The 13,175-nt window shown below is 30.5% G+C and overlaps 1 protein-coding gene across 4 annotated transcripts in view; it reads left to right on the top strand.

The window, feature by feature from the left end:
* Nucleotides 1-13,175, top strand: part of LOC122504272 (gamma-aminobutyric acid type B receptor subunit 2) — an 85,572-nt gene that overhangs the window by 60,223 nt on the left and 12,174 nt on the right. For all 4 annotated transcript variants that reach the window (XR_006301821.1, XM_043615300.1, XM_043615301.1 and 1 more), the window contains exons 8-11: nt 568-792; nt 1,360-1,420; nt 12,067-12,190; nt 12,486-12,602. Coding sequence is in view for 3 of the 4 variants with exons in the window: in XM_043615300.1 (XP_043471235.1) it covers nt 568-792; nt 1,360-1,420; nt 12,067-12,190; nt 12,486-12,602 (527 nt within the window). In the remaining variant the exon portion in view is untranslated. The remainder of the gene's footprint in view (nt 1-567; nt 793-1,359; nt 1,421-12,066; nt 12,191-12,485; nt 12,603-13,175) is intronic.

Below are 13,175 nucleotides of genomic sequence, written 5' to 3'. Positions count from 1 at the left end.
GTCGGCCAAGCATATATAGACTGACAGTGGTGCATTGTTGGTAATGTCGGTATTGCTATAAGGGATATGAAACCATCGCCACTTCGCGCGATTAAAGCTTGAAAGAAGCGACGAAAAATGCCGAGGGCCATTTTCAGTTGAAATGCTGCCCAATTAGGCTAATGAGGAACATACCTGTCTGTAAAACGAATTCCAAAATCTCACAATATAGTGAATCACTAAAATTTAAAGCTCTCGTTGACTTTTTTTTTTTTGATCAGAATATTGCAATTTGCTTTTAGACATAGCACTCCAATTCGTAATTCAACTTGACAGCCGATTTCCTGAAGACAAATTTATTGACCATTGATACAAATAAGATATCGCTTTTGCACTGCTCGTTTCATTTCATTGAAACTATTTTACTGCTAACCATAAATAAGCTTTGAAATCAATGATTATTCTCTGTTTGCTTTCTAATTTTTCTTTTTTTAAGTTTGTAATTTTTTAGCGCCAGGTTCTTTTTAAATAAATTTTTGATAACCAGAAATTATTTGTTTAATGAATAAAATTTCTTGCTTTGTACAGACGAGTTCAGAGTTTACAGCTGAATTGGCAAAGCGAGGTGTCACAGTGTCACAATACGCTGCCCAGACGTACGATGCTGTTTGGGCTGTGGCTGTTGCTATGAATAAATCCGAGGCTTTCCTGAACAAGAAAAATGTCAGCTTTGCTCAGTATTCGCATAAACGACAAGACCTCGCATATTATCTTCTTGGACAGATGAAGGACTTACATTTCAATGGAGTTTCGGTAACTACACAAATATTAGAGTAACAATTAATATCCTTCAATATTTTTCAATAAATGCATACGATACAAATTTGACTAAATTTCTGAAAGCAAATAAAAAACTAGTTATAGCTCTAGGTGTGAATTTGAGAACGAATCCCTTTAGTGAGCAATAAAATGTCCATCAAGTTGTGAAAGACAAAAGAGCTTACTTGAAGGAAAATATAGGATTAATAGCAGACTTATTTTAAACATTAAACTGTGTAGTGTGCATTCATCTAGAAATAACGAGTTCCGTCAAGAGCTTAAGAAAGTTCAAAGTAGTCTTCTTCGGTATTAACTTTGGGAGTAATTAATGAAAGAAAACGTAAAATGAGAGTTTGCAGACTTATTGAAGGAGAAATTATGATCTCATTCGAACGATTATTTAAGAGCATTTAAATATCGTTAAGTATCATAGTAAATAATTCTTAAGTGACAAAATTCTTTAGAATGATTGCAAATAATTGCATACGTTAAATATACTTATTCATTTTTACATTTACCAGTGGATGGAAATATTAATTTGAAATTAATTACAAATTTCAGGGTCCAGTATCGTTCGATGGCGCGGACCGTGTGGGAATAACAGCTTTCTACCAAATGCAGGGTAAGTCCTTAAATTTGTTACGTCTAAATTGGTGGTGGTTTCGAACCTCTAGTAATTATCTCCATTAGAATTAATTCCAAGAACGAAATGAATGAGAATGCCATTCAGGAAACTGATTCAATTTTCAGTATAAAACAAAGTACACAATGCAGTATTATTATTTTAAAAATCCATATTTCAAAGGCATAACTAAAGAAGACATCAAGTACCTTTAAAAATTGTATCAAGACCATTATTCTACTATATTTGCTTGGTTCAAGCTGGCAAAACCATTTCCATTAAATTGGGTTGCAATTTGTAATAACGATCAACGTTCAATCACTAAACAACCTAACTAAGTTGAGAAGCATCCACGGATTTTAAAAATTATTTTTTGTCAAGAGAATCATATTTCTAATCTAATTTCGAAATCTGTTCTTGTCCACTAATCCAAAATCTCTTTCACCGATAGGCCACTAATCGATCCAGGGTCAACAAATACTTGACCCCAGTTATGTTCTCTAACTGCTGGTTCTGCTCGGGAGGGACATAAAATATGAATAATTTAGAGATCTGTTCTTTTCCGGAAGTCCAAAATCTCTTCCATCGATAGGCTGCTAATCCAGACCCAAGTTATGTAGTCTAACTGCTATTAGCGCTGGTCAGTGACATAAAATACAAATTAATGATTAATGATCTAATCGGGTTTTCGGTTTCTCACGAATTATTTTTAAATAGAAATCCGTTTGTGTCGAATATATTTTCAAATTAAATACTTTTTAAAGTATAGATTTCAATCCCCTTCTCATAGTAATATTTTTTAGCGATTAGATACAAACTAAAATTTAACAGGAACTGGATTTTTGCCATTAAATGTAGCTAAACATAAAGGATGTTGATTGTCACTCACACGTGTAACTGTATATATTGATAAAGGCATAGGAGGCATACAGTGACAATGTGGCCACGTAACGATGTTACAGTTAGTGCTAAACGGAAATACGGTCGAATGATTCCATTGAGACTTCCATTGAGAAACTCATAGTCGTTCGATAATGAGCTTAAACAGAGCAGAATCAGATATCCTGAACGCAGCTGGCAGTTGAGATTAGTAGCTAGTCAATATCAGAAAGACGCCATTTTCTATTGTGAATCAAGCTTTCAATGTCGAAGTTCAAATTGCAAACTCAATTCAAAACAAAAGGGTTTATTAAGTTCACGAACACTTAATGCAATCAAAGAGTTTTATTTCTCATCGAAAATTTTCACAAAAGAGTTAAACTTCAAAATCGAATTTCCATTGTTATCATTTTCTTAAGTTTTTTTAAAGGGATGATATTAGAGCTAAATAGTAAATATGTAGAGAAAGCAAGGAATCTAATAAAATCTTCATATAAGAGGGAATGGGAAAAGCTGGCAACAGCTGCGGCGGGAAAATCTTCTTATAAACGTATAATGATACAATTACATATTGATAGAAAAAAAAGTATCAAAATTCTTTTTAATAAAGTATGATATACTTCCATATTTTCGAAATCTAACAAAATATTAAAAATATTACCACGCAGTCTCATAAACAAATCATTAATAAAACAACTTTGTAGAAATATAAATTCAAAAAAGTGTTAGACACTATATTTGAAAATGAATTTAAAACTAAAATAAAGATCAGAGTGTTATGTAATTAAAAATAGTTTGTTAAAATTGTTTCATAAAGTTGATGGGAGTTTTAAACATTCTCTAGTAACTTAACAAAGTTTAGAGTATATCTAATAGGTTTCCTGAGGTAAACGATATACGTACTATCTTAGTAGATAGACTTATGGTTTCAAAGTACAGAGACGATGAAGTTTATCGCAAACTTCATTTGTATGTGAATGGACAGATCTAACTTTATTTTCAACACATTCATCAACCATTCACAAAGTCATTCAATTTCACACTGCCATTCAATTTAATTAAACAAATCCTTGATAAAATCAAGTGGACCATTTTATTCGTGAATGAATAAAATTTTACAAAATGTACAGACTCATTAATTGACTTTAGATTTAGGGGTAAATTAAGAGAATGTAACATTTAGATCTTCAAATTCAGTAACTGATGATATTGCTTGAAAGCTGATGGTCTGTGGTCAATGTGGTTGAGCAATCTTAATCAGAGTTAGGAGTTTGATGTGTTGTAGTTAGGAAAGGTTTTCCACAGTTTCCGTATTCTCGAGTAATGAAGTCCTATAAGGGTGTGACAATTTCAACATGAGATTTAAATTATACGCTGAGAGAGACCGTTTTGATTGCAGAAATCTTTCGATGTGGGGCTTACTGTTCTGATGAAAAGTTTAGGAAATGTTCATTGGGATTACTAGGTTTCAATTTTTGGATGAGAATAACTTTTCCTTCAAACGGGATAGTCATCAATCTGTAATGTTTATGGCTTCTAAAGTTAAATTCAAAAATTTTGCATCACTTTTAAATTAATAGTTACTTTAATTCTTATTTTTTAGGAGTACAGCAGTGATGGTCCTGCAATTAGGAGATGTAATGTTTAACCTTACACGGATTGTAAGGGACGACTAAAGTGGACAAGTACCTTTAAATTGTATTAAAACCATTATTCTACTATATCTGCTTTGCTCAAGTTGGCAACACCATTAAAATAATGAGAACAATTCATAAAATTTGATTACAAATATGTTAACGTCTGCCAATGGTCTAATATCTAATTATTCGATTGTGCAAATTACAAATGCATTTTCTAATTAAAATTGAGAATTAGATTGTTTCATTTCGGATCTTCCATCTGGAATAAAAGATGGTTGTTGACAGTAAGGGGTATTGTATTGTAAGGGGCAACTAAAGGGAAGAAAGTACCTTAAATTATATTAAAACCATTATTCTACTATATTTACTTTGCCCAAGTTGGCAACATCATTAAAATAATTAAAACAATTCATAAAATTTGTTTACAAATATGTCAACGTCTAACAATGGTCTAATATCTAATTATTCGATTGTGTAAATTACAAATGCATTTTTTTCTAAATGAAATTGAGAATTAAATTGTTTCATCTCGGATCTCCCATCTACAATAAAGAATGATTGATGACTGTCACAAACATCAGTACATTATTTCGATATTTTCAGAAACTACTTTACCTAATTTCTAAGATCATACAACAGAACTTAGAAAATTAATTTAAAAAGATTCAGAACAGGAAGTAGATATTAGTCATAAAATTCAAATCACTGAATGGGGATAAAAAGAAGAAAAGCATTCTCTCAAGAAGAGTCAGGATCTTATTTCTGAATAGATGGTATGTTTTTCTTTTTCCTGCATAAAATAAAGATTGTCTCACTGTGTCTAGTGAAGTGGAGTTAGTTGATATCTGTCTGTATGTGGCAACTTGTTCTACTGTCGCGCGACTCAAGCAGATTCTGTAGTAGATCAGAGAAAGGGAGAGGAGAGGAAAAAGGATGAGCGCAACAGTCGATCCAATTTGTTGAAATATCAGAGGCTTTTCACAGACCTACTACTACTCCCCATCCTTGTTTATAGAGCTTGTGTCAAATCGATGCTATCGATATTGTATCTTATTTACATCACTTTCTCGCCTATCCAAATGTATATAAATAAAAATAAAAACAGTTTTATATATCTACATTTTTCTTTAAACTTTCTTTTCACTTCATCTCGATTTGGTGACACAAAAGTCCTATTATTATTTCTTACTGAAATGAAAAAAAAATCAAAAGTGATTTTAATTTTCTCTTTTGATGATTATTCGTAAATTTTTTGTTGCTTTTAATTTTGATTGTATCCTTTAATCCTATTACCGAAAAATTTTATTAAATTACGAATATTTAACATTCGGGAAAAATTTTATATCCTGATTAATTGGGAACAATTTCAGTTACAATTTTATAATTTACTTTTCTAGATTACAATTTCTCGTTTCAAAGATATCCCTTACTGCTTTTAATTGAACAAAAAAAACTTGCAATAATTTATAATTGGAGAAAATACGGATACAGGTGAAAAGGATAGAATGTTCGTCCATTAATTAAATAGTAAAAATACCGTCGGAGAATTATCTTGTAACGAATGAGGTACAAATGCTGTTTAATTGCAGACTTGTTTTAGTTGTACATATCTATCTTTTAATTGAAAAAAATTCGAAATGACACTACATAATTTGACATCATGTTATTGATGAACTATTTTTTACTTTTGACAGTTTGTGATTACATAACTTGTTTTTTTTACTCATGTTTAATTAGAAAAAATATTTTATTCAAAATATTAAATCTATTGGCCTAAATTATATTTCAATGAACTTGTCATAATTTGAAGTGTTGCTGACATTACGAAATTCTACATCATCATTTTGTGCGATGGTTTCATTTCAAACTATTGTTATCGTATTTTGAAATAAATGGAACCGAATATTAGATTTCAGTAATTATGGATAGCGATGTAAGTTAGAATTATTATCGATTGATTAATAATTTATAAGTTGAGGAATGTGCTGTAAGAATTTTCGCTAATGATCGTTCGACCCAGAATTATAAAGTGAAGTTTTGACAGTTTAAGGGCACGAACACCGGAAAGTGTTGCGAAAATCTTATTTCACACCACTTCCGTCTTGGAATTGAGCGCTTGAACTCTAATTTAAAACTTTAAGGGGAATACAGAGTACAATAGAGGCAAAAAGTTACTCCAATTTTTTTCCTGGTTAGTTTCACACTGAATTTCACATTGAATTTAAAATCGGAGAAATAATTTTGGGAAATTTATGAAAATCAGAACATGTGATTTAATCGCCATCATTCTAGACGTTTTGGAGGAAATTTCCTTTACTGCTACAGTAGTGCAGGTCGGTGAAGAAATTTTCTTTTCAACGTAAGTGGAAGAAGCAATTTCTTGCTGATTCATTTTTTTTTCTTCAAGCTTGTAAATTATGTTAAGCATATCAATTTCTCTTACAGTTACAATATGAGACTCCTGACCTTTAGAAAATTTAATTTTTCACATACATATTTCATTTTTTTTCTTTTTCTTACTCTTGGCGCCACTTCTGGTATTTGGATTTTTTTCTGCGTAAAATGAAATTAACGATCTGTTCAAAAAAAATTTTTAGGCAAAAAGAGAACAGTGATACTTTTTCAGCGATCATTAAACTTTGAATTAAGCTTAAAAATTGTGACTCTCAACTCTTTATCGGTCCGATGCACCCTCTTGATTTTCATTGAGCCCGCATATTCCCTTAAAAGCTCGCTAAATTTTAGTACGAATATTCGCAGTACTCTTTAATTGACCTAGATTTCACACTGGCTAACTTACCTTGTTGAGCGGATACGCGTTTACGCTTTATACTCTTTCAGACAAGTTATGGGTATAGCTAAAATTCATTGTTAAACTTAGACTTTTGCATTGCAATTATTAAGTTTCCTGTACGGTAATTCAATATCTCATTTATTTTAATAATTCAAGTTGAAATGATTTTTTTTCTATTCTACTTATAATTTTATTTATTTCAAATATCACAATTTTTTTTCTCCTTTCCATTTGCATAAGTCTTCAATTCATGAGTGGAAAATTTTAATGAAATATATACGATTTAATGACAGTTAATTAGGGGGAAAAAAAATTTGCAAGCGATGAAAATTTAAATTAATGAGATGTTATTCAAGATAGAATAAAAGTTCACTGAATGAATAAATAAATTTTGTATTAGAATTATGAATACGCAGAAGGAAGAGAGTTGAATATTTACTGTTTTTCGTCATTGAAATTAAATACTAAAACATAGATTCAAGTGTCGAGGAAATTGTGAGAAAGATATGTGAAATTCTGAATTATTTTTAGTTTGGATTAAAAAATTAATTTCCTGAAATAAAAATGTTGGGAGGTAGCAATAATATTAAATTTTCGAATTTACAAAGAAATGTTTAAAGTTATTTTTTTGATTATAATTTTATACACTAATTAACTGAACTTCTTTCATATTAATCTGAAATTCATTTTGATTTGCTTGGAAATCAATTTCCCAAGGGGAATGTGTTTTGGAATTAAAATCCAATCTGGTCTGTTCAGTATTATTTTGAGCTATTGTTTGATGCAATTTACAAATCTGTTTTCAACTTGATTTGTGCAGCCATTCCCCATTGATCCTTGTGGTCAATTTAAAACCCACTTTCCGACATAAATCGAATTTACGACTTAATTCTTTTTTTGATTATTAAAATAATTCGGTTTTTTTATGTCCTACTATTGGGTTGTTATCAGTTCCTTTTGAAACACAATACAGTCGGGCCGCAGAACTGTACGGTATCCTAGAAATAACCCCTCCACTTGATTTCAAACTGTACGCTGAAAAAAAATTGTTTTAAAAACTTTGTAGCATTTCGAAATGTTTAAGAAAAAAGACTAAATTTATTTAAACATCACCATTATTCTTTTCTTAAAAAATGATACTACCTATAAAAATGAAAATTCAATTCGAATTTGAATTCCTCACAAAATGGAAACGTAATTTCTCACAGTGCAACTTTAGCTCATAGAATACATTTTCATCGTTAACGAATTTTCTATGTTCAAAGGATAATGATATACAGTAAACATCAGAAGATGTTAGGAGTAGAGAATTTTAGATGTAAATGCAATAGAATAGAGAGGACTAACTAGTCAATCACTTAAAACAATTTCGGTACTGTATGTACATTTCGTTCTAAGTAAATCTAAAAATACATTAAATAGAAGTAGTAATAAAAAAAAGAATATTTATTTTCCAAAAAAGCATTTGTAAAACATTGTATACGCAAATAGAAAAAACCGAAATTTAAGTATCTTTTTTCCCTCGCATTTTTAAATCTCCAACCTATGTAAATTGCTTCTGCAATTTCGATCAGTGAAATGAAAAATTTTGCTTGAAAAGCACTCGATAAATCGAGTGGATTTTGCGATATCCTTCACCAAAAGGAGTACAACGTCCATTAGTCCTTTTTCTGCTTCTCTCGACGATTTTAAAAGCAATAGCCGCTTTTCATTTTAAAACTACACTGATACTTTTCAAGACTTTGAGATGCAAGATAATTGATTTTACTTGAAATGGTTCGTCTAGTAATTCTCATATATGGTACTATTAAAGGGATCTGTCATCAAGTCGAAACTGTAATACCTATTCCCGCGGAGAGCTATCGATCAATTGCAAATCCTTTTTCAACAAATTTTATTCATCAATTTCTCCACACCACTTCTATGTGCAGAAAATATCGAATTCAAAGGAGAGAAAATTGTTTTTTTATTTTATTTGTTTTTATTTAGAGAATAGACTTTTGTAATTGATATCAAATCAATTTTGTGGTATTGTAAATAAAGATGTTTTATTTATATAATTAAAATTTTTCCGAAATTAAAAAATTTAGTTACACTTTTGAGAATATAGAAATTATATTAATACAATTCCTTTTTTTTAAATAACAGGTTCCTAAAGATCTGTTTGATTTTTGTAATTATTCGAAGTGTTCGTAAAAATTCTTTTAACAGGACAAAATTAAACAGACTTGAGATAAATTAATGACTAGGGTGCACATCTTGATTTTCAAAAGTCAAGAGGAACTAAAGGGGACAACAAGTCCCCTTTACGACAAATCCCAAGTATATTAAAACCATTATTCTACTATATTTGCTTAGCACAAGTTGGTGAAAGTAAAGAAAATTACAGTACAGTACACTTACATTTGTGGGACACTACTATGTCCCACATAATATTGACGTCCAAAAGTTAAATAGGTTAAAATTTTCATTAAGTTTATGAAAAGTTATCTAATACTTTGTTTTTAATTTATGATCAAACTTGCCTTAAATTTCCATTTGTTATTCTACTTGCCATAGTTTATGAATTAATTCATAAATTGTCGACAAAGTGGGGATTCAATTTGTCATACCACACTAATCCTAATATGAAAGTAAAAAAAGGTTTCACTTTAAATTTCCAAATTTCCAATATACAAGAACTTAATGGATATTCCACATCTAATTTGTCGATAGGAACACGCTATTACGCCTGGGAGGCAAAAATGTTTAAAAGTCCCATGAGATATATGACGATATGTGAAACGAAATAGATGTGTTTCTTTTGGCGAACAATTTTATTTATCTCGATATCAATATTTAGATTGGAATATACATGCATAAATCTATATTTATGATATGTCATCTTCTAGAATCTAGGTCTGAAGATTATAGTAGTGTATCTAGTTGAGTCGAAGTAAAAACTTTAGAACTCGAGTCAGAGTGCATTCAGAGGACTTTTACAGGATTCCAGGTTGCATTTCATGATTCGAATAAATATATGGTTTCTCTTGATATTTGATAAGATTTTATACCTTTTCTATTCTCTATTCAAAAAGATTTAAAGTGTAACAGAAAAAAAACAGCTTCTCTCCTGAGGAAAAAAAAATTCCATTTGCTTAAATACGTGGAAATAAAAAGCTATCTTTATATAATTCTCTTTTATATCTATTTAGAGATATAAATTGAATGAAAAATTAGATAATAATGAGGGTATTTTTATAGTAGTTTAGCATATTTGAAATGCAAATATTTGTGGCAGGAAATATTGATGATTATGCTGATCCTCTTACATAATTAATTAACTTAGTGATTCAAGAATATTTAATTCTCTAGCATTTACTAAAAATAATATAAACTTTTTAGGAGGAATAACAAAATTTTGACCTCTCGAATTTTTCTGTTATTTTTGTTATTAAATTCCATAACTAAAACTTTAGATCAAACTAAAAATTTTAATTTCACATACAGGATTAATAATCTTTTATATTCCGAAACAAATTAGATTTTTTGGAAAAAGGAGAATTTAATTAACGTATGAAATTAAAATTATCAAATAATGTAGTAGAATATAGAGTGAAATTAGGAATATGATGCGTTGCACATGTTCATGAAGCGATTTTGATGCCAAAACAATAGCAGTTCACAAGAGCATTATGATTAATTTCAATTGAAATAAAGATCTGTGTAGGTATTCCATCATTGTTAATTATTTCGTTCCTCTTGATTGGTTGTCAGAAAAAAAGATGATTTGCAGTGAGATAAATGTTTTTTTTTTTTTGGCCACAATGAAAACTACTCTGGCGAAAATAGTCTTATAGGTTTAAACATAGAACTAGGTCGTTCGATTTTTCTCTGTACGTGAGAGGTTCCAATACACCTGCTCATGAATCTCTAAGAAGCATTACATCCGTTTTCCCTTCCCCCCTCCGCTCTTTTCCCTTTGCTTTATCTTGTCTAGGTTTCTATTCTATTCTCTCTGATACACATACATATAGAACTTATCTTCCAGATGAGATTCTAGTGCTGGAAAAATCTTTCGAAAATGCTGATTAGCAATCTCGTCACGTATGTCGTTTGTTGTCTTTAAAGAGTCAGAAAACGTTTATATAGAAAACGAAATTGGAGCTTAGTGCTTCCAGTCATCCTAGGTGAATTTTTTTTACACCTTTATCTAGACTCGAATTCCATTAAATGAATTAGTTCTTAATTTAAATTACTGCTTTTAATTCTAATTACTTCTTCCATTTTTAAATATGATAAAAGTTTGGTTAATAATAATCTGTAGCGAATTACAATTGTTGTGGTGATTTAATCTAATTTCATTATAATTTCTGGCACTCTTCTATCGATAAGTTGCCAACTTGCTCAGGGTTAATAAATGTTTGGACCTAATTTAAGGATAAGATCCTATTTAATGCTGGGCATTTAGATAATATGTGAGCTACTGTTTCGGTACTCATCTTACACAATCTGCACATAAGTGACATTCGTCTGTCTATTTTATGCTGATCCTAGTTCAATAGACAATGACCCTTGAGTGTTGGGTACTGGCTCCAAAAGAGTTCGCTTGCGTTTCCACCCCAATTCCAATATCTCCAATTAGTGAAGACGCGGAAATCTATTAAAAGGATGAGTTACGGAGAGTCCTGAATCTGAACGGCTTTTTTCAAATTTCCCTACAGGTGGTTGATGTGCGTGGGAGAAAGCGAGAAGAGATTCAGGTACTATACGACAAAGGTGGACGTAGGAGGAAGCCAATTGTAACAGGAGACTATGTTCAGCAGTTCTAATAGTTCGTTCTTCTGTATTGGAGTGTTCTATATCCATTTTCAATTATAGACAATTGCATATTGTATTTTCGAAAAGGGATGCTGTAACAAAGGTTTGGTAATCAGTTTGAAAGTAGATGTTAAACCAAATACTTATAGTTTTATAATTTGACACTCCAACCTGATTTGAAAATCCGCTTCTCAGTTTTAGCATGAATCTCTCGTTATGTGAACTCGAGTCCATAATTAAATTTTCTGCAGTGTATCAACCGTTTTACTTATTTTATTACCAAATTATGTTTTGCGGCTCTTCTATTAATTATATCAGTGCATTTTTGCCGTTTTGCTGAAATTAATTCCTCATGAGATAATTATTATAAATTCGATTACTTTTGATATCGGTTATTAATTAATTAGCCGAAGAGAAGTAACAAAGAATTATTTCGTTGTACACTAATGCTAGATTATAAATAAATCTATTAATTATTTTCAATTAATACGCCACGATGATGTGTCAATTGAGAGAAAAAACTTATTTTTCAGGTCACGATCAAAGAAGAATAGCCATATTTACACCTGATGACGGACAACTAATAATGAACTGCCCGGGGTGTGCAATCACACGATGGCCAGGCGGGCATCCTCCAGTAGCCAGGAGAGTTTTTCGGTATCTCCTTTATTATTCTATTAAATTTAGCAATTAGAATTAACCTATTTAATATTAATTGTATATTAAGATATTATTTTGTTTGGATTTGTAATTTTAGTTAACGAATTTCATAAAAATCCATACTGTCTCTTTTATATATTATTTATTAGCTTTTCCGTCGACGGTTTCCTCAGATATATTTAAACTGAATTTACATACAATTATTAGTGAACGATTTGCACCTAAAATTATTCAGAAGATTATTATTATTCCTAGTAATTAAGAAATCGATTTTTTTTATAACTTCCATTAGATTGAGAGTTGTGACCGTAGCACCAGCGGCTTTTCTCGTCGTCACATGTCTCTCCAGTGTTGGGGTCACTTTAGCTCTTGCTTTTTTGGCCTTTAATCTACACTTTCGGAAACACAAGTACGTAAACTTAAATTACAAAAAAATGCATAACAAAATGTGCGGTAATTTATAATTTAACTTACCCCCCAAAAAATTGCCATTAAACAAAGTTTTATACCATTTTAAAAAAAATTAAGACACGAAAATTTCTTTTCTGGGAAAAATTCACAATTAACTAAAATGAGATTTATACAGCAATGTTGTAAAAAATCTTTTTTTCCCCATTAGCTCAATTTTCTAATTTAGGAAAGTTAATTCAGTACTGAAATTTAAAAGGATGATGAAGAAAAAAAACAAAGTATATTCCTAAGGTTATCTAAATGTAAATTAAGCTCTCGCTGACAAAATTATTGTCCCCGAAAGGAAATTCATCTGATCATTATCAAGTGCTTTAAAGGATCTGAAATATATCTAATGCACTTTGGAGCTTTATAAAAGTAAAAAAAACTCTTCCTTTTTTTTCCTTGCGGAGGAGAAATTGCACTCAATAAGTTGCATATCTGAAATGCTTTTCTTAATTTATTCCACATCGTGTACTTTTTGCGAAAAAAAAACATCAAAGGAACAATTAGGGGAGTAAAAAAAACTGTT

Source organism: Leptopilina heterotoma, unplaced genomic scaffold (assembly GCF_015476425.1).
Source record: "Leptopilina heterotoma isolate Lh14 unplaced genomic scaffold, ASM1547642v1 Lhet_286, whole genome shotgun sequence".
Lineage (NCBI taxonomy): Eukaryota > Metazoa > Arthropoda > Insecta > Hymenoptera > Figitidae > Leptopilina > Leptopilina heterotoma.
The sequence above is the reverse complement of the archived record's forward strand: the minus strand, read 5'-3'. Positions and strand labels throughout refer to the sequence as shown.